This window comes from Merops nubicus, unplaced genomic scaffold (genome assembly GCF_000691845.1).
Source record: "Merops nubicus isolate BGI_N331 unplaced genomic scaffold, ASM69184v1 scaffold23602, whole genome shotgun sequence".
Lineage (NCBI taxonomy): Eukaryota > Metazoa > Chordata > Aves > Coraciiformes > Meropidae > Merops > Merops nubicus.
In genome coordinates, this window is record NW_008591952.1 from 34,358 (window position 1) to 55,359 (window position 21,002).

The following is a 21,002-nucleotide window of genomic DNA, read 5'->3' on the forward strand; positions in this document are numbered from 1 at the left end:
AGACCCAGGGGTCTTTACCTGTTTCCTAATGGATTGTCTGCAGCTTGATATTTCCTGTAAGAATGACCATCTCTAATACCAACAGGTCTTTTTTTCTTTTTGTATTTTTTAAGTGTTCGCAAGTTTAGATTCTCTCATTTATGTTAGTAAAGGAGTGGTGGTATGGCATCATGCCAGCTGGATATTTGAAAAATAATTTGCTCTTATCCAAATTTGGGTATATTATTGCAGCTCAGATGGATTAAATTAAATTTTAATTTAAAAAATAATGCATGATGTATTTACTTGAACCAAAACGTTGCAAAGCAAAGAGCTAGTGGATAAGATACAAATTTGGGAAAATAATTCAATATAAATATGTTAGTTGTACAGGATATTTTTGAGAAGTTAATTTTTATTAGGATTCTGCTTGGCTTTTACTTAAAAGCAATGCTTTTAAATACTTAGGAGTGAAAACTTCTGCTTGTTTGTGACCAAGATGAGTCTTCTGGAAAGCACACTTGGCCTTAGAAGTAGTAGCTAGTGGAGCAGAAGCAGGCAAGCAGGAGCAAGTGAGAAACCACAATGTTTCCTTGAAGTTCACTTCATTCTCCTCCTTTTCCCCTGTAAAAATACATGCTTTTTATAGAACTAAAGTATTGTTATCCTGTACTATAGTGAGAACTTTTGGTATCCTTTTAATAAATGGATTTAATGATGAGATAGGTCTAAGATAAGGTATGAATATTTGTGTCCAGCAATTTCTTCCTGGGGGTAATGAGTTTTGATGAATTAAGTAATGTTTAAGGTTTCTAAGTATTGTCTTATTTTTTAAACAGTATCTTACTGTATAAACATGGTTTCTGTCTTGTCACTGATGTCCTTGCCAACCAGATTTCAAAAGCAAAGCACAGAAAGATAATTTGATCGATCTCTCTCTCTCTCTCTCTCTCCCTGTCTAGATTATCAGCGTCTGATGACGGTGGCTGAGGGGATCACGACGCTACTGTTCCCATTTCAGTGGCAGCACGTGTATGTCCCCATCCTTCCTGCCTCTCTCCTGCATTTTCTGGATGCTCCTGTTCCCTATCTGATGGGGCTACAGTCCAAGGAGGGAACTGACCGCTCCAAGCTGGAGCTTCCTCAGGAGGTCAGTCTCTGCCTTTGAGGTTGCTACTCTGACACTTCTTAATAATATTCCTATGAATCCCTGCTGGAGAATGCCATGCCCAGCATTAGGAGGCTTCTCTGGCACTGGGAAGATAGTTTGTCAACAGGAATGAGGTAGTCGGAGAAGTCTCTGTGGCTCTTCTCAGTCCATATCTGAATTTAATGAGTGCTGCTAATTGCAGTGACTTCTCAATGCTTCTCTTTCTGCTGCTTGCTGTGATGTTGAAAGTTTCTCTGCTTTCCATGCATCACATGCTTCAGCAGGTTTTGTTTTTCTTTGTCAGTGTCACAGCCCTATTGACAGAGGGCTAAAGAGCATTTCATTCAGGGGTGGTCCATATTAAAGTGGGTTTTGGGTGCATTTGCTAGATGGTATAAAGCTGTCCCTGTCTCCCCATTTGGGGCTGAGAAGTATGCCCCATCCTGCCAGCCTCATTCCACCCACAGGTGAGCCCACATGCTTCTGGACGGCTCCTATTACTAGACCAGTGTCCTGACTTCAAAAAAACCAGGTTTGCTTAATACTATGCCTGTGAACCACTTGGAGGCATATGTACATACTTTTAAAATATTGACTTAATCCAATGATAGTCTTTTGGACTGAAGATCTTCTGTCCTCCTATGCAAACTTTGCCTGGTCTGTCATATTGTGGTGAAGCATTGGCACATGCTGCCCAGTGAGGTGGTGGAGTCACCATCACTGGAGGTGTTAAAACAATGTGTAGACATGGTACTTTGGGACATGGTTTAATGGTCATTGTAGTGTTGTGTTGACGTTTGGACTTGATGATTTTAGAGATCTTTTCCCAACCTTAATGATTCTATGATACTGTGATTCTATGATATTTTCTCCAGAGGAAAAAGAAAGGAAGGAAAGGTTGTATTCCTAATCTAGGTATTAAAATCACTGGTGCTAAAGAGTGAAATAAAGATTTTTCTCAAAATTTGACCAAGACGATTAAAATTGCTTTGCATTTTAACGTGGCCACTGATCACTCCCCATACTACATAGTCTTTGGGATACAGCTAGCCCAACTGCTTCTGAGATGGTGACTGGCCCCATCTCTTAAGCATGTCATGCATTTTAACCTGGGTTTCTTCTTAAAATCAGTGGAGACACTATGAATAACTGCAACATCTCATGGCAGTGGCTGCATTGTACTCAGCTCCCAGAGGTGGGAACCTCTCCTGGGGACAGAAGACCTGAGGCTTGCAAATAGGTGCTCTTACCAAGAGGGTAGATGGGAGCAGAGAGGAGAATTTGCAGGAGGAGGAATTTGTATGTGGAAGTGGAGGAATAAACCCAGGGCAAGGAGAATACAGTTTTTAATAAAGGTCTATTTCAAGTATTAGGTAGAAGTGAGAGATTCTTAGCCTCAGTAGCATATAACAGTGCAAATCAAACCTTACCTCATGGATACAATGACCCGATTGCATGAAATTTGCATCGGTATGGAAACAAAGCTGGTATCTAGCTACGCTCTTCAGTAAAACCATGTTAATATTACATAATTACTGTGATTAAAAAAATTATTAGTCTTGTGCTTTTAGTTAGCAGATTAAGCTGTCATTCTCCTTAAATTAACATTTTAATGTGATGGGCTTGTAGTATTGCTGGGATAACAAATTATGTATTTCCAGTGAGGGAAGAATAACAGTGGGGTGGAAATCACCCCCTCCACCCCCCAGTTATTATGGTTAACAAATGAGTTAAAAATACCAGCATTTAGGAACACCACAGGTCCACTAATTGTGGAAGCAGGAAAGAAAGAAGGGATATTGAACAGGGAAGATGTTGAATCTCAAATTCCTCTAGACAATAAAAAATAGAAAATCCCTGAGCATGCAAGCAGTGATGAAGCACCATTCACTTTAGCATTCCTTTATTGTTCAGGCCAGGGGCTAGCTTTTCAGGCTCTTGCTCTGTAAATATAAACCATTTGTTTGTTAGAGATAAAAATTCTAACAACTGGCCATCATGCTGTCTTAAGGTTACTAATCTCTCTGCATTAACTTTAATCATCAGATGTTTTTGAAGAGAGAAGTGAGACCAATTCCCCAAGGGTCTTCTGAATCCAAATCTCATTTTTCAAATTTTGTAAATGATATGCAGAGCTGAAATTAAAAAGCCTTTTAAATGAAATATTGATAGATAAGAAGACAGTCCCTGAGCCACAGAACCGTACCAATGCATACCGTGACTTTAATAGCTGTAAAGTTAATTGTTTTCTATGAAGATGTGCTTTTCTTTGTACAGTCTAAATTTATTGTGAAAAGTTGAGCTGAAGGGACACTTCTGCATTTCCAAATGAACACTAATACCCTTTCAAGTATCTATGTGAAAAGTGATTAATTTCAAACATGTCCCTGAAATATCCAATATATTATAACCATGTTTGCTGTGGAATGTGTTTCCTGATTCAGAAAAGGAAGAAAAAAGGCCCTTTCTGCTTACATAATCTGAAGATTAGTCTACAGCATTTGGTGAGAAGTAAAGAACAAAGTGCCTTGGGGAAGGCAGAGGAGCTGTGCTAATGGCCAAGTCAGGCTAACAGAGACCTGCTGCTGCTCCTGCTCTGTGGGTCCCTGCAGCTTTATGCCAGCGCAAAACCCATCACAGCTTCACAACCTGGGAATCTGACCTGCTTTAAGATTTTATTCCACACGGTGCACTCAGACAGTGAATTTCAGATGTAAGCTGCAATTCAGAAGATCAATTACTGTTTTTCATTCTGCTATTATTCCTGAGGGTACATTTGCAATGTAATTAATTTTTATGTAAGGTTCTTCCGTCCCCCCCATTGACACTTCCCTAGTAAAAGTAGCTGCTCCGCTAGATTCATGGCTTCACTTAGCTTTAATCTTATGGGCTGAGATCCATCTCCATTCATAGCACAGCTGTCTAAGAGCACTCTGTTTAAATCTCAGGCAGAGGAATTGCCAAGATTAAAAACCTCCATGGAAACAGGATAGGGGGAGTGGGGAAATAGGGCTTGACCTCCAGTGGACAAGCTATACTCTGATGTGATTCCAAAGGATTTGCATGGGACCCTCTTTTGTGCCTTTGCTCGTAGCAGTGTCACCTTTCTTACTGAATATCTTGTTCCTTGGCAGCACAGCTACAGAGGCTTCTTGCAGTTGGGTCTTGATAAAATAAATGTGCCTTTGAGGTGCAGTAATTCACACAAATAGCATTTATGTGGCCTGAGAAGTGGTGCTGCATATCCTGCTTGGTGGTGTGTCGTTGGCCAGTCTGGGAGGGGATATCAAATCTTGGTAGTGGGTATTTTGGGGTCTACAAGTCCTAAGGGAACAAGAGAAGGCAGGAGGCTTTATTTGTTCATAAAAAAATTTCCATCCAGTTGGCCTTCAGCTTTACTGTAGTCTGAAATGACACAGGCTAGACAACACAGCTAAAGTCTCCTGCATATGTGTGCTCTTACCATTCTGTCTGGAAGCACCTTGGGAAAATTGGGCTACTTAGCAGAAGAGCCAATTCAGTGCTGAGTGTCCTTTTTGAAACTTTTCTGTGTATTTCAGGCAAACTTGTGCTTTGTAGACATCGACAACCATTTCATCGAATTGCCAGAGGAATTCCCCCAGTTCCCCAACAAACTGGAGTTTATCCAGGAAATCTCCGAGGTTCTCCTGCAGTTTGGGATCCCTCCAGAGGGTAACCTGCACTGCAGTGACAGCGCCACCAAACTCAAGAACCTGGTTCTGAGCGACTTGGTGAATGACAAGAAGAACGGGAACATCCCCGGCAATGCCCTCAACATGTACGAGCTGCTGAAAGGCAACGAGACCATCGCCCGCCTGCAAGCCCTCGCCAAAAGAACCGGTGTGACGGTGGAAAAAATGTCCATCACAGCCCCCCTCACAGAGAAGGAGAAGGATGGGAAATTGCCGTGTGAGGAGGTGGAGCTGAGGGACTACAAACTGAACGTGCAGCTCCGCGAGGTTTTCGCCAACCGCTTCACGCAGATGTTCGCCGACTATGAGGCTTTCGTCATCCAGGCTGCCCCCGATATGGAGTCGTGGCTGACAAACAGGGAACAAATGCAAAACTTTGACAAAGTAAAGATAGCCGTGTATTCGTCTTTCCATCTGAAAGTGCTTTGGGGAGGGAGGGAGGGGGGATAGCTGTATTGGGTATATCTAGCCTAGGTACTCCTTAATCCGCTCTTCTTCCTAGGCCTCACGGAGAGATTTGTCTGTTTCGGTTACACAGGGTTAGGTCACCTGCCAAAGTACCTGGGGGCAGATCCACTGAGCCAGTCAGAGCTGTCCTGACTTGTATGAACCAAGCTGGCAGGCTTCTGCCCACCTGATGGGGCTTTACTTCGGGTTTGGTGGAAAAGTAGTGGTGGAATATGACTCTCCCTCTTTCTCCCCTTCCTCTTTCTTCTCATCCCCTCCCTTCTCCTTCCATCCTTCCAAATTAGGATTGTTTCCTAATCTCACAGTAGGGCTTTTGTTCCGTAGAAGGTTACTGCATTGGCATGGCAGAAGAGTGAGTGGTGTTCTGGCTCCCTTGTAGTGTGTACACAAGAGTAAAAAGGAAGCTGGGATAAGAAATGGGCAAATGAATAGACTGTAGGCCAGCAAAAGGAATGAAAAAAATTTGGAATCTTGCACAGTTATTATTTCCAAGTGACTTTGCAAAGTAGATAGCGCTCTTAGACATCAGCTTTTTCAGGTACAAGTCCTTCTCCAAGGAGAATGTTACAGGGGTAAATAGGAACAGACTGAACATTTATTTGAATCACTTTTTCACCCCCTAAAATGATGCCTGTTATTGATCTTGTTTATATTCGGGTGTTGAACAGTGCAGTGTTCAAAAGGAGGAGTTTGGGCAATCTCCACTAGTACTGCTACAGTAAAATGGGCTGTAAGGTTAGGGCTGTCAAAGCTCAGTTAGAGACTCAGGCAATTTTAATTGAATTTCATGATTAATTTTCCTGCGTACCTTCACAAAAGAGTATTAACTGAAGAGCATTGTACACACCTTGGTATATATGACCCCTTAATAAGTGATAGGGTCCCCAAGCAGGAGCACACAGCTTGGGAGTTCCAAGTGGGCACACATGGCAGTGGTCTGCTGTGGGTTGCACAGGGCTCATTCTTGTTGGTGGTAGGTGCTAGGCTGCTTTGAAACAGCAGGCAGCACAGGCACTGCCTCAGTAGCTCCATATTGCCTTTACTCTGGCTGTCAAGAAGCCTCCCTGACTGCTTATTTCTCACAGTCATGACACAGAGGTGACCCGTGAGCCAAACCCCTTTGTAGCTGGATCCTGTCCTCCCTGAGATGGTGGGGAAGCCTTGTCCAAGCCTTCCTGTTGGCTGGTGGACCTGGCCCTGCATCACGTCAACACCGGGGGATACACAGCACTAACGAGCTGTTCTGTATTTCAGGCTTCCTTCCTTTCGGACCAACCTGAGCCTTACCTCCCATTCCTTTCACACTTCATCGAAACACAGATGTTTGCAACCTTCATAGACAATAAGATAATCTCCCAGTGGGAAGAGAAGGACCCTTTTCTGCGCGTTTTTGACTCCCGCATTGAGAAAATACGGCTATATAATGTCAGGGCTCCTGCACTGCGGACATCCAACTATCAGAAATGCAGCACTTTGAAAGAAGCAGGTATGTTCAGACAGGCTAGTAAAATATTCAACAGTACAATGTCAGCCACAAAGAAATATAGGTCCTCAGTCATCTGAGCATTGCGGACGGTGAGGAAGCCCTAGAGCTACCTGAGGAGGACTCAGTGGTGTCCTTATTTTCCCTAGGCAAAAACTTCATCCTGCTTTTGAACTCGTAGACTAGTGCCTTTAATACACACAAACCAAACGATGGAGGTGGGCTCACCTTTTCTCATTTCAGGCAACTCCTGTTCCTTTGCCAGGAGAGCTTTCCTTCACCGTGGTAGTGGGACCAGTGCCAGGCACACAAAGGAGCTGAGTCCCAGTGTCTCCTCCACTGGCCTCATCTCCCCCTTCCCATAAAAAGAACATTTTCTGCCTTATGCCATTTGGTTAGAGCAGTGGGGGATGCCGGGGACATAATCCTGTGTGACATATTTAGTAGCTCCAGTAATAGATGCCCAGTGTCAATGAACAATATGCTGCACACAGAAGACTTGGTTTGTTTTTTTTTTTTTCCTTTACAGTCACAGGATGCATTTTCAAATTATACTTGGGTTTTTTTACTGTGCAAGTATTTATTTCATTTCCAAGTAATACAGGGAATTAAACTCTTAAGTTTATTGGGACACATTAGCAAACTGGGGCAAACACATTTCTCATGGATTATTTTTGTTTAATTCCTTCAGAGTGGTTTACTTGTTACAAATGTGGCAGAAATAGAAATCCTGTGTCTGCTTAACTTTTGTCTAAAACCAGTTCTAATTTGCAGGTCGACTCTCTGTTGAGCCTCTAGTTTTGGTAGATATTGTGGCACCGGAACCTCATTTTCTGTCTTGTGAAAAGCAGCAAACTGATAGTAATACCAACTCTCCTTTGTATTTATTATTCACCATATATGTGACCCTAGCACCAATCCAGCACCTGTTTGTTTAACCTAGTTTTGGAACCCTTCAATCCCTTTGACTTCACACTACCCAGTCCTTTTCTCCAAAATAAACACATACAAAAAGAGAGAGATTTCTTTTTCAAGGGGGAAAGAAAAAAAGCTGCTGAGTTTCTAATGATAATGTATGTAAATCTTATGACGGTTTCTTCCCATCACAGTTTTGTAAAATAGGAAACAAATTCCTTGTTGCTCAAAAAAAAATGGAAAATGGGTTTATCTTCCACATTTTGCATATTTATTCACTAGTCATGGTATGCGGAAAAGAACAGGTCTGCCTGTTAATGGATGGGGCTATAAAGAGTTGGATATCAAAGTTGCTAATGAAATGCTGATTTCTCCCATACAGCTTCTTTCCCCTTTCCTTCACAGTGCATCTGATTCATTGTTGAGAGGGTGACAGATTTTGTTTTCATCCTGCACAAGATCTTAGATGAAATCCTCACATTTTTGAAGCAAATTAACGAACTGCATAAGTCTCAGCAGAGCTGATATTCCTGGGGAGCCCTCTCCAGTCTTGCCTTGGCCTCCCCTGTTTCCAAGCATCTGTTCATCTTCTTGATGCTTCTCAGGCCTTGCTACAGTCAGCTATGATTTTTTGAAAGCCTGTCATCCAGTAATGACACATGTAATTTCAGGAGGAGGATCATTATAGGTGCCAGATGTTTGCAAAACTCAGGTATCATCCCCCTGCATCTGCCCAAGGAGACGTGTTGGGGCAAAGTGAGGTGCCTGACCACACAGAAAGTTGCAGCTGACCTCAAAGGTCTCCATCCTGCTGAAGCCAAACGCTGAATTTCAGGGAAAGATTGTACTGCTCTTGCTGATTCATAACCCATCTCCTAGGTGCCCAAAAATACCTGCTTGCTTATCAGCTAACTTGTTTGTGCCAATACTCATTGTGCTGGGTGAAGAAACTAAAAGCAAAATAACAAAATAACAGCGTGGATGTCTCCTCACTTCTGTAAGTGATGGATTTCTGGGTCTAAAGTCACTATTTAACTTTTTAGAGTGTGTCCAGGGGTCAAAGCATGACCACTTCTGTTGTGGTAGCATGTGTCCTCAGGTGGTTGGCTAATGTGACTGTTGCCCTGTGCCTGTACCTTGCAGCCCAATCCATTGAGCAGCGGCTGATGAAGATCGATCACACAGCTATCCACCCACACTTGCTTGATATGAAGATTGGCCAAGGGAAATATGAACAGGGATTTTTCCCAAAGTTGCAATCAGATGTCTTGGCAACAGGACCCACCAATAACAAGTAAGCACAGGTTTTATCTTCTGGATTTGAAAGCAGGTTTCTCATATAAAACATACATATCATTGGGCAGGAGTCCTAAGTTTGGGCACCTTCTGACCAGTCTCATGAACTGTAGCAACTCTTTTCATCTATGGTTTGTATGGGCTGCAGTTTTTAAAGTTATAGCCACGGTTTTGGTTATGTTAGAAAGCATTAGCTCTGGTTTTGGGAAGATTCCTCAGCACTGTTTTCTGTTGAGTGGTAAGTACTGTGTCTTATACATATTTTTCATTTTATCACTGCTGTAATAAGTTTAAAATTGATTTCTTCGCTGTTTTGCAGTGAATATGATAATTTGGAAACCCAAGACAAAATTCGGATTCTGAAAGAAATGTTGGTATTGAAACCTTCACACCATCATGCAGAATGAAACTGATGCCAAATCTGTTCCTCTCTTTTCTTTAGTTATTATTCCATGATCCAGAGATTTTTATAGCTCTTTCAGTATCCATGTTGGAGTAGACTGGAAAAATAACTTGGTGAGGGTAGGAAGTATGTGGTTCTGTGCCTGGGTTTCTCTTCTGAGTCTGATAAAGTTCTGCAGGGCACTTTCATATGAAGGTAGGAGTACCTGTAGCTGTGGAGTTGATCATGTCATTAATTAGGTTAATTTACCTAATATAAAATGAGAGCCTGGAGTACTGATACACTTTACATTTATACAGTTATAATAGAACATAAGTCTTGTAAGTCACTTTTTTTTCCCTTTCTTCTCTCCCTCAAAACCAAGAAGGGGTTTTCTTCCCCCTTCAAAAATGGAATATTTTTGCATCAGTGATGACTGCTTCATTAAATTATTAGCTCAAACCCTCACTTCCAGTTTCTGTGGTAGGTCAAAGTATGGGAGCCATGGATAATTCTGAGAGCTCCAAAAGCTACAACTGTCCAAATGTTAAAGCTAGCCTTCATTTTAGACAAGTGTGTGCACACATGCTGCTTTAAGCTCCTGTATGAGGAGCCCACTCAATTCTATTTATACACCTTTTGTGCACCCAAGTGCTAGCTAATCCTTTTTGAAAAACCTACCAGGAATAAGACTTGTGAATGATAAGATGTCGTTAAGCATTGAAAGTTTAAAGGATTACAATTCTATAAATAAATAAATTAAGGAAAATAAAAAAAGGAACATGTATTTCAGTGTTCCTTTGTCTGCAGTCTTCTTTCAAACTGACACAAATTTTGCTCTCTTGAGGAATAGATGGTTTCTTCATCTCGTGGGATTCTGTGTTTAGCAGTCTGCCTCTTATCCTTATAGTGGGTTTCAGTTTTACAGTGTCAGCAACAGCGTGAGCATGCCCAGCCTGCTCAAAGTTGCTTCGTTTTCTGGCTGTCTTGCAGACTCTTAGTGAATCTATGAATAAGCATCAACTAAAAATAGTTTTCCTTATGCCTTTTGAGATGCTTCTGTTAGGTTGGGACCTATTCTAAAATGTGACTTTAACTCCTCGAGTGATAATTTTGATTTAGATAGCTTGTTTTGTCTTCAGTTGCAGCATGTTTCCGAATTTCTAAGTACCAAAATTCCATTACTTACCACAAAGCGGTGTCAAAGTGACAAATGTTTGGAATTCCTCCAGTTGTATATTGCCAAAAAGGTTTGTAATTGGAAAATCTCAAGACCATCTGTTTGTATCTTTCTGCTTCCCGGCTTTTTATGTGAGCAGCTGAGAGGACTCTCTTTCCCATCCATTTAAGATGTGTAATTTTGCTGAATTTACACCCATGTATAAAACAGATAGCCTTTTCATGTTCTCTCCAAATACAGTATAATTCTTTTGACCACAAAATCAATTGTAGTATAGCCTCCCATTAATTTGAATTTCCCAATGTATGCTTCTTGGAGACATGTTATACTCACGTACAGGTCTGGGCCTTTGCATATGGGGATGGGGGAAGAGAACATTTCAGCTACATTCTCAGGCACTTCAGATGTAGCTTGTGTGTGTGTGCTCATAAATTTAATGCAAAGAATCTTGCTGTGTAGATGAGAATTATTTTTTGCAGATTTCAATTCTACATAGCAAATTTTGTCCTGAATGTTGTATGGAAGTGTATTTGCAGGGGGGAGAAAGAAATCGTTCCTATGCTACAGTCAGCTGGTGCTGGATGGTAGGAAATAGACCAATTCAAAGCTGTTATAATGAAAACTTGTCCTCACTGGCTAGTAATCAGATTTTTATTGCTTCCATTTCTAGACAGATAAACTAACTAATATAAAAGTGGAGCTCATAATGTTACCCAGCTATTCCCTTCCTGTAACCAGGCAGAACACTGGAGATAGCTCTGTCAGTTACTGTGCTATTATATCTATAACATATCTAAATCAGAAATACAATGCAAAGAACAAACACTTTCAGTATTAGTTCTAGATCCTGTATGGGATCCCAGAAAACTATGTTGCCTAGAGAGGCACAAATCATGTTTGGGAGAGGAAGAGCCTGGCTCGTGGTTGCTGGGCATGGAAAGCAGGGCTTGAGGACAGAGGGAGGGTTGACAGTCCTGTTGGATCCCTTCCACCTAAACACAGCTGGAAATAAATGTTGATCACGTTACCCTGGGTAAGTGTTAAAACCCCAGAGACTGTCATACAAGTGAAGTCTAATAATGTTTCATCTGTCAGCCCAGAGGCATGCTCAGCAGCATGCTTTGTCCTACTTCTGTCACAGTGTGCTGCCTCCTCCCACTTCCCCTCAGGATGTCCTCTAAAAGACTGGACAAAGGGATGAACCTGTGCTCCTCTGGCCACAGCCAGCATCACGCTGCTTGCTGCTTTCTCTCACTTGCTTGGTCATTTGTGGATTGGGAGAACAACACCTCTTTCATTTGCTCCTCCTCTTACCAGCATTCACACTGCAGGTGCATGTTTTGTGTCATTAGGGCTCCTCTTCACCTCATAGTGAAACAGGGAAATGTGGAACATAGAAAGACATTAACTGCAGAATATGCAGATCTAAACTTAAGCAAGAGATTATAACTGTTGTATCCAAATAATTTTTTAGAAGAAGTATTATTTTTTTCTGTAAAGAAAAGGGCGATTCACCCCAGCTAACAGCCATTTAAAAGAACCCCAAAAAAAAAAAAAAGCAAACAGCACACCAACAAAAAACACCCCCTTCTGTCCTCTTTCCCATCAGGCATCAGTGTCCCACCTGAGGGACTCCCTCTGCACTCATCACCTTCAGTACATTCCCCCACATCATGGGTGAACCTCCTGAATCTACAGGGAGCAGCTGCATCTTTTTCCAGGTTCAAAAGTGGCCCATCCAGGCTGCAGTCCCTTAGATAGTTTCTCTGTTATTCTGGAAAAAAAGCCATGGTTCCAGAGTTCTACTTTCCTTTTTCAAACCCCAGCACTGCACTGAGGCTTCTACACGTTCCACTCTCCCTTCCCTGCGTGCATTTTTTTGCCAGGCTTTTAGATTTGTAGCTGGGACTCCTCTGGCTGATGTATTTACAACGATCCAGGAGAAGAATTTGAATGACAAAAAGCCAACCTACATAAACACTTCATGATTTTTGATTAGCTAATTGTTAAATTATGGTGAATATGCTTACAGTGCGAAATTACAACAATGAAACAAGCTGTGTATTCAATCTAATTGATTACATTGTAACTTAATTTGTACTAAGAAGCTTGATAAATGAGATTAAATATTGCAGAGGAAAACACTGATTGCATACCAAGCATGGGAATGTATTTGCATTCTGGCAATTTGGAGCAAATGCCTGCAAAGAAAATTGAGCTGATTTTTTTTTTTTTTCCCCCTTGTTTTCTTTTGGTTTTAAAAGGAAGTGTTTGCTTTGTTACATATGTACGAAATGGCTTCAATTAGCCTATTTGCCTTTCTCTTTGTTTAGCCCTGTTTTCCCCTGTTTTTTATCTAAGCCCTGTTTTCTTCCTTGCTTCCTTCCCTGACCAGCTTGTTTCCTCTTTCCTGCCCTCACTACTTCTCTCTCCTGAGCTCTCTCACTTGTGTCCTGGCTTCCTGTGAGTTCCATGCTTCTGTCTGTCCTCTCTGTTCTACCTAACCTGCAGCAATCCCCAAAGGAGGGTGCAATCCAAGTCTTGAAGCACAGACCCCGCTATACTTGACCTCCTAGCCTCAGGCTTTAGCTGAGTGATGTCTTGCTCTTACCCATGAAGCAGATGTCAAAAGTATTTGTTTGCTTTCTCCAGGCATTTGTTCCTCTGCTGTGTTTCTCTGACGTCAGCACTGTGTCAGTATTTATTTGCAAAAATCATGCATTGGGAGTGTATGAAATCAGTTCATTTTTGTGCTCCACTTTATAGCACAGCTTGTGTGGGGCCTGTCCTCTGGACTCCATCACTGACCCCCCTCTGACGTTGTGAATGGCCCAGGGGTTTTCTGCCTGGTGATCTGGTTCTTTTCATCTTTAAACAGGACTACTGTTTGCTTATTCACTAGCATTAACATCAGTTACTGTTTTTAAAGAAAATATGATCTACAATGCAAAGTGGTTACTGAACCTCTGAACGATAAAAGAATTCACTCTAGTTTTAACTAAATTATATTTTGTATGGGAAATTATCTGTCTCTTGAAGTGAGCGCTTCATATTGTATGGGCTTTTTCTACCTCCTTATCTGTCTGGTACTGTTTTAATTGTGGCTATCTTCAATGAACTAGTTTTAGATTTGGTTTTCTTTTTTTTTTAATCTAACCAAACGGCTGCATTTTCAAGTAGTATAGAGTAGCATCTGTGCAGTGCATCTACATGAGCGAGAAGTGAGTCAGCAATGAGCCATCCACACATAACACTGATGTTATTTAAACTTTGCAAGTAGTAAAAGCTCACCTTTTACATATTAAAATCTGAAACAAGCTGTTATTATACATTTGGTAACCTAATATAGCAAACTACTGACAGGTGAAATGAAAATATTAATCACTTGTGTTTCAAATACATTAATTTTCAAGAATAAAGCATGAATTACTATATATATATATATATGAATAACTTAAAAATTAGCTGTGTGCTAATTTGTGTATACAGAAATGCAGTCAGAGAACTCCTTTGTTGGAAGTATAGGGAAAAGTATACTTTGGTGGGAGGTATAGGGGTATAGTCATGATTTGCAGGCCTGTTGTGCCTCAGGAGATGGTCTTTATGAGGACATTTGGGTTCTCATAGACAAAAGTTTGTTATAGACAAACTCATTTCTCTCCTTCCTTCTCTCTGTTATCACTGTAAACAGGTTGTGAAGTTTTCATGGTGATGGCAATATTGACTAAATCCATATGTGAATTAAGTTGTCCAGCAGTATGTTGTGTGTATTGCAGTATATATCCTGCCTGTGTGGATAGACATAATTTCTTCATTTCTCCATGGAGCTTTAAAAAGGGGTGTGGGGGGAAAAGGGGGAGGGCAGAGAAGTACAAACACATGGTTGCAGTACAGCGATACACATGGTGGGCAGTCCCTGGTTTGAAGCTGCTGTTTTTCTGGATTGGTTTCTGACGGTTCAGCTTCGATGCTGACTGCCTTACCATTTTTACTACAGAAATTAAGTATCACAGGTTAAGTATCATCTTTTCCAAGTGTCACCTTTACATTTCCTCCAGTTCCTGAAAACCTATTCCTATGCTTTGGTGGGTCTAATTTGATATTAAACAATACTGACTTCACTGTGTTCAAGTTAAAAAGGTCTTAGTTGGAGGTGTCTTCAAGTCATTTCTTTATATTGAATAGAACACTGTCTTTCCTGGTCCCTCCTCTGAAATATCAGTTTTTTCACAGGCCCTGAAGGTGAAGAGCATTTGTCTTTGAGCATGGGAGTTAGAGACAGGGAGACTACCGAAACAAACATTTTCTCCATTCTCTATGTAGGCAGCTTGTCCCAGGGCTCTCCGCAACACAGCGCTCAAGCTGCAGCTGCTTCATCCTCAGAGATTTAGTGCTTGTAGCAATGCCTCTGCAGCAAGGAATAAATGAAACATGCCAGTCGTCCATGCTCATGGCTCTACAGGCCAAAAAATGGGGAGAGGGCATTTTGAGGTCAGTACTTGGGCAGCACCTAGGGGAGGAAGCAGGGCTGTGTGCACTCCCAGGTGCCAGGCAGCTCAGGGCTCATCCCCTCGAGGCAGGGACCAGCCAGGAGGGCTCGGTGTCCTCTGGCATCTGCTCCGCAGAGACCTGGGTGGCAGTGGTTTAGCTGAAAAGCCCAGGACTAAGGGCTGACAACAAGCAGGCGTTTGCCCCCCTAAGTACAGCTTTCCTCACTGCTCCGGCAGAGCAGGGGCTGAGGTGTGCATAAAGCAGCAGCTGACAGCAGGGCTGGGAGAGGCACCTGCATGGGATTTTGGCAATTTAAGGGAGGTGGTGTGGTCACTGGGGAGGGCTTTTACCCCCCTTAAAATCACTTTCAGTGACTGAAGAGAGAGGAGGAGTAATTTAAAATGCAGTCTTTGCTGATGAGAGGGGAGGGAATGGTTTTTGCAATATTGAAGCATTATTTTGGGAAAATTCTATGTGGCCCAGTAAAGAAAAGGCTTTAAAAGATTTAGCTGCTTAATCCTACTTATCTGCTGTTAGATCTTCACAAAACCTCCCAGAGAGATTCAGAACAGCATCTCAATGCACAGACCTCACCCAGAGCCCAGGCAGCTCCTCTTTCTCAGTTCAGAGGCTGGGAAAGAGGGAATGTGCAGCTCGCTGTGGGTGTAAGTCCTCCAGCTAATGAGCACCACTCTTTTTCATAAATGCCCAATGATCTTTATGTTTGTATGCTTAAAATGTTCAAATAGTTCTGATTAATAATCTGGAGAATCGTCTGTGCCTTCTCCCAGATGGAGTACAGGGCTGGAATTAACTGAAAATGCTTTAATGATGGTGTGCTACTTGTAATTATTTTGTGGCTTTCATTCAGCTTTCACCTTGGGTGAGACATGTTCCCTCAAAGGACATTTCTAGCAGTTCTTATGTCTTCCAGCAACTACAGAAATGCAGGTGAAGAGGTTTCCAAGCTTTGTCTAGAATTCAGAAAATACCATATAAACTGCAGCAGAAAAATATGACAAGGGTAATATTTAATGTATAACTTAACTTTCCATGTGTCATTGGCATTCTAGCATATGAAATGTAAGCATGGTGCTACTTTGCAAAAAATGGAATGTCTCTGCAGCCAGGTAGCTAAAGTCAATTTAGCATCTACTATCCTCTGTTTGAGGAGGTGTTTTTTTCTGCTGCATTTCTAGTTGTTGAGATTATTAATGTAGTGTTTTATTTCCTCCTTCTCAGTCTGCTAATGAAGCCTTAGGTGTAGCTTCTGGGGGCGGGAGGGGGGAAGTGGTGACTTACTAAACTCGTGGGCTGTGTATTTTTAAGACTTCTGAGGAGGTGCAAAGACACTTATGTCAGTAATGTGTTCCTCTGAGAAGGTATCAGTGTTTGCTGTGCAGACACCTATTGGGCTGTTTTGTTTAGTTACAAGACACTTGAGGCTACATTGCTTTAAAAATAAATTTCTTGTCATATGGAATAGTGAGGTGCTGAACCATAATTACATACAGACCCAGATGTTTATTTTTCCCTTTGTACCTGTTTTCTTGACATTGTCCGGGGGGTAGGAAAGGACTTCGATTTGACTATTAAAAATACAGTTTCTGTGACTTTTTTTCCCCTATTTATCTGTGCAGTTAGCCAAAATTTACTCTTTGGTTGATCCACTGTGGAGGAATTGGTAGAGATAGGTACACGTATACAAAGTCCTGCTCTCTGGAAATAGGAGGGTTTGGTTACAAGGGATTATGTTCGTACACTAATCTTGGGTCAGGTTCCCCTCCCTACACATCCCCAGCAGCTTGCTGGACATGTCAGGACTTAGGTCCAGGTCTGTGCAAGGGTTTCCTCCCCCAGGCATGTATCTGCTTATGTGCTGCTGGCTGAAACTCCTTGCCCAAACAGCTCAGATCCCAGATCCTATTTGTATATGCTTCTGTTTGGAGTGCACACAGAAATAGATGGGTTTGGGATCTGGGAACTGCCATCCTCACCAATACCACCGGTGTGGAGAGGCTCACCAAGCACACACTTCTGTCTTTGATGTGGCCATCTCTAAGTCTCCCTCTGTACAGATCTATCAAAAGCAGAGAACCAAAATCCCCAGGGACTCGGCCTGTTGCTCACAGGTCCTTTAGAAAGAGCCACCAGAGCCACCTCAGATCAGTCATTGTGGTGTGCTGCCCAGCATAGGCACTTCAGTCTGGAGCAGAGGGTCTGGGATGGAGACAGGTTTGAAGGGTCCCTTTGGCTTAAGTACTGAGGTTGGAGAGTAGGGGTGGTGTTTTCTTGGTGGATTTTTTCTTTTTTTTTTTTTTTGTTTTTACCATATTTTAAGGACATTTTTAATTTTAACAAACACCACAGTAGTTAAGTAATGTCATTCTGAAGATATAGCCTTCATATGCATTAAGGTACTTATTTTTTAATGCTTCATAGGTTGCTTTATACAGTATTTTTTCAGCTTTCTTTTATAAATTATTTATTAACTTCTTTATTTTCTCCACTAGTTGAGCATTTTTGTTTTCAAGGATTTGCCTGAAGGCTATGGTATTATTAGAAACCCTGCAATCAGACTAGAAATTCTTTGGAACAGAATTATCTTGGCTTATGTTTTGTTACAGCATTGGGCATAAAGGAATTTGGACACTCAGGAGCTTTAAAGTTGCTCACTTTCAAATACATGCCACAAAAAGATAATGTGAAAGTAGCAACACGAATGATCCCAAGAACATCAATATTGTTTATAGCCTTTAGGCAGAGGTGCACTCAAGTATCACAGTAGTTGCTATCACAATGAGAAATTTCTCTGAAGTAATTCCTGGAAGTACTGCAAGAAGTGGAGAAAGGAGAATTATCACCTCTCACAAAAGAAGAAGATCTTAGGTGTTGCTACTCAAAATACATAACTGTATTTTGTTTGTTCCTACAAGACACCATTTTTATCAGACTTCAGCAAATGCAGCAAACAATGGTGGTGTTGGGTAGTGAAGTACAGTGATTTACCTATTGCTGGCATCACTGCTGTGGCATCACCTGCTTTTCCAGCAACACAGGAGCTCTCACTGGAGACCCTGGCAGGCAATGGGCACGGTTCCACCAGGGCATTTGTCCCTTGGGTGCACGCTGGCCTGTCACCAGCCAGGCAGCTTCCCACGGGGAGGTCAGGCTCCAGCTTGCACCCATGTCTACTTCAAGGTCAAAGATTGTGCTTTTGTTTCTCCTGCTGCAGACCCATTGGACGTCCCCTGGCCCCTGACCCAGGCTTCCCCTCCTGTTTTTTCCCCACTCATGTGTGTTTTGGCTCTCTCTCTGCCTTGCCAGCCGCTGGGCCAGCCGCAGCACCACTGCGCAGCGAAGGAAGGACCGCCTGCGGCAGCACTCGGAACACATCGGGCTGGACAATGACTTAAGGGAGGTAGGTGGCATCATTTGTGGGTGGCACAAGCTTGTCATCCAGGGGGTGGGGTTTAGACAAATGTTGTTATTGCTTTGGGCAGCTTTGTGGCTATCGTAGTGTTTGTGTGGGTCTCTGTAGCCATCTAGATGCTGTTCGTTACAGACGCTGCTATATGCTGCACAACTTCAAAGGACACAGCAGAAATAAAGCGCTTTTACTCTTTTGCAATAAGACAGCCCTTTTGCCATAAAGAAAATGGCTTAGTTGCTGATTTAGACCCTGGCCGTGTTGCTGTAAGCAGAGAGCAGAGCTTTGGTGCCTGCCTGCATGCAGCTGCTGAGTTCTAGCCAGGGTGATGGTCTCTACAAAAGTCAAGTCCTTGAATAAATGTCAGTGCTGTAGAGGCCAATGAAGAAGGACTTTTATCTTTTTTAGAGGAATTTTTTCTCTCTCTTACTTTTGTTCCTGACATGAGTATGCCTATTTGAAAGGTTAAGACTTTGGGGCTTTTTTATGCATAAAGCTTGGAAACTCCCATGCATCTTGTAAATGTCAGTCACATACACACGTTTCTTTCCCATCTTTTCAGTTTCTCATCCTTCATTAAATATTTTCTGCCATATTTTTCCATTAATGTCCATGTGCTTCTTTTGTATGTCGTGAGCAAAAATGAAACACTCATGCTGTTTTGTGGTAAATCTTGCTGAACAATGTTGGCCAATATTGGCATTTGCCTTCTGAAAGAGCCTGAACAAATGAGTAGACTCTTGAACTGCAGCTTTGAGTGATGTTTCATGGAAACAGCAAAACAGCACTTGTACATGTTTGTTGCTATTTTTGCTAAAATGGCTTTGCAAGTATATTTTAAGCGTCGCCTCGTGTGTGTATCTCAGCAGAGCCTTTTCAGTACTTTGTCATGTATTTTCTTTCTTTTTTTTTTTTTTTTTGGCTGTGGATCATATGCATGCTTCTTTTGCTTTGTCTCCTCTTTCTTTCTGGCTATTCTGCCATTGGGGCATCTGCCTCCTCTTAGCCATCGGAGGAGCTTTTGCTTCGTCAGAACTCAATGGCCTTCTGGGAGTGGGATCAGGGACCACCCCCTCCTGCACGGCCTCCTAAAAAATCCTTCTCTGAATGCTGCCTGGTATGTTTTAGTTTTTCTTGTTGAAAGCTGCTTTTGAGATGTTGTTAGCACGAGGAACTGCTGTCTGCACTGAGTCTCAAACCTCTCCCTTTCTTGTAGAGTATGAGCTCGTCCCTGTAGTGCTTGAAAGTGTGGTTATAATCGGAAAAGTAGCTGGAAATCAGCTCTAGGCTTCCACACCAGGTCCCTGGCAAACATGATAGCTCCAAGGCTGAAGGACAAGAATTTTGTTTTTGCTTCGTCTTTTCCCATGTTGCTTACCTGGCAATTCAGCTTAGGGTGTCAGAGCCAAAAAACATTGCTTTCCAACTGCTGCACCCCGGTGGGGAGAGGAAGGTGGTGTGTGGATGCTGGAGAACAGGTTCTTTCTCAGTTGGTTCTTTCATCCAACCCTTATTCTTCTCTTGAACTTACAAGAGTTGGTAATTTTTCCTTTTTTATTTTACAATACTAAGGCATACAATGAATACTATAAGGTTATTCATGTTTTGTACTCTTCAGAATATAACCGCACTTTGCATTTTATTTAACCCTCTGCATTTAAAAAGAAATATTAGATTTCCTAGTTATATATTCCCTGCATTACTATTTCACCAGTTTTGTGGCTAATTTTTGCACTTAGCTAGATGGAAATCACTTGTGAGATTGCTTGCTGAGTATGCTTCCATCATCTGTGATTTTTTTTTTTTATTCCCACATGTAGTTTCTAAGTTATTTTTAAGTCCTTACAGTATTGGTGAAACTTTAATTACCTAGCTGAGCACTTTTGTTGAACACAGCTCTCCATGGAAGAAACTTACGTTCTTGTCTGACCTGTTGGACTGATGTTAAGAGGTTCTTGTCCAAATTTTGTATTGAAAAATCCAATTATGTCAGAAAAATTGTACTCCTCCATTTAAAAAAAAAAAAAAAAAGTGAACTGTTTCAGTTAACTTAATCAGCATCATTGGCTTTTGCTTTTCTTTTCCTGATCTGGTGGAAGGTATCCCTGCCCATGGCAGGGGAGTTGGATCTAGATGATCTTTAGGGTCCCTTGCAAACCAAACCATTCGATGATTCTATGAAATAAATTAATTTCTCCCCAGACAGAAAGCTCTAAGGATGCAGCAGCTGTGACCTCTCAGTGCCCCAGAAAACCCAGCCTGCAGCAGCACTAAGTCTCTGTAGGGATGTGATCCATTCCTCTCAGAGGAAGAGCAGTCACTGTCACATACCATCCCCCAAAGAGGCAGCACTAGATTTAGGAGGAAAACACACTATGGAAATGGAGCATTCCCATACCAGGCTACAAGTGCTGTATTTCAAGACTTTTATCAAGATTATTCTATAATGTTAAGTTTTTTAACAAACAAAAAAAAAAAAAAAAAAAAAAAATCAAAAAATTTTTGGCAAATTTTT

At 41.8% G+C, this 21,002-nt stretch overlaps 1 protein-coding gene across 1 annotated transcript in view; it reads left to right on the forward strand.

The window, feature by feature from the left end:
* LOC103767886 (DENN domain-containing protein 5B) overlaps nucleotides 1-21,002 on the forward strand; it is a gene marked incomplete at both ends in the record, with an annotated part of 48,540 nt that overhangs the window by 16,970 nt on the left and 10,568 nt on the right. Inside the window, 5 exons of the mRNA XM_008935017.1 lie at nucleotides 942-1,129; nucleotides 4,690-5,226; nucleotides 6,565-6,796; nucleotides 8,852-9,002; nucleotides 18,385-18,478. Of these exons, the coding sequence (XP_008933265.1) occupies nucleotides 942-1,129; nucleotides 4,690-5,226; nucleotides 6,565-6,796; nucleotides 8,852-9,002; nucleotides 18,385-18,478 (1,202 nt within the window). The remainder of the gene's footprint in view (nucleotides 1-941; nucleotides 1,130-4,689; nucleotides 5,227-6,564; nucleotides 6,797-8,851; nucleotides 9,003-18,384; nucleotides 18,479-21,002) is intronic.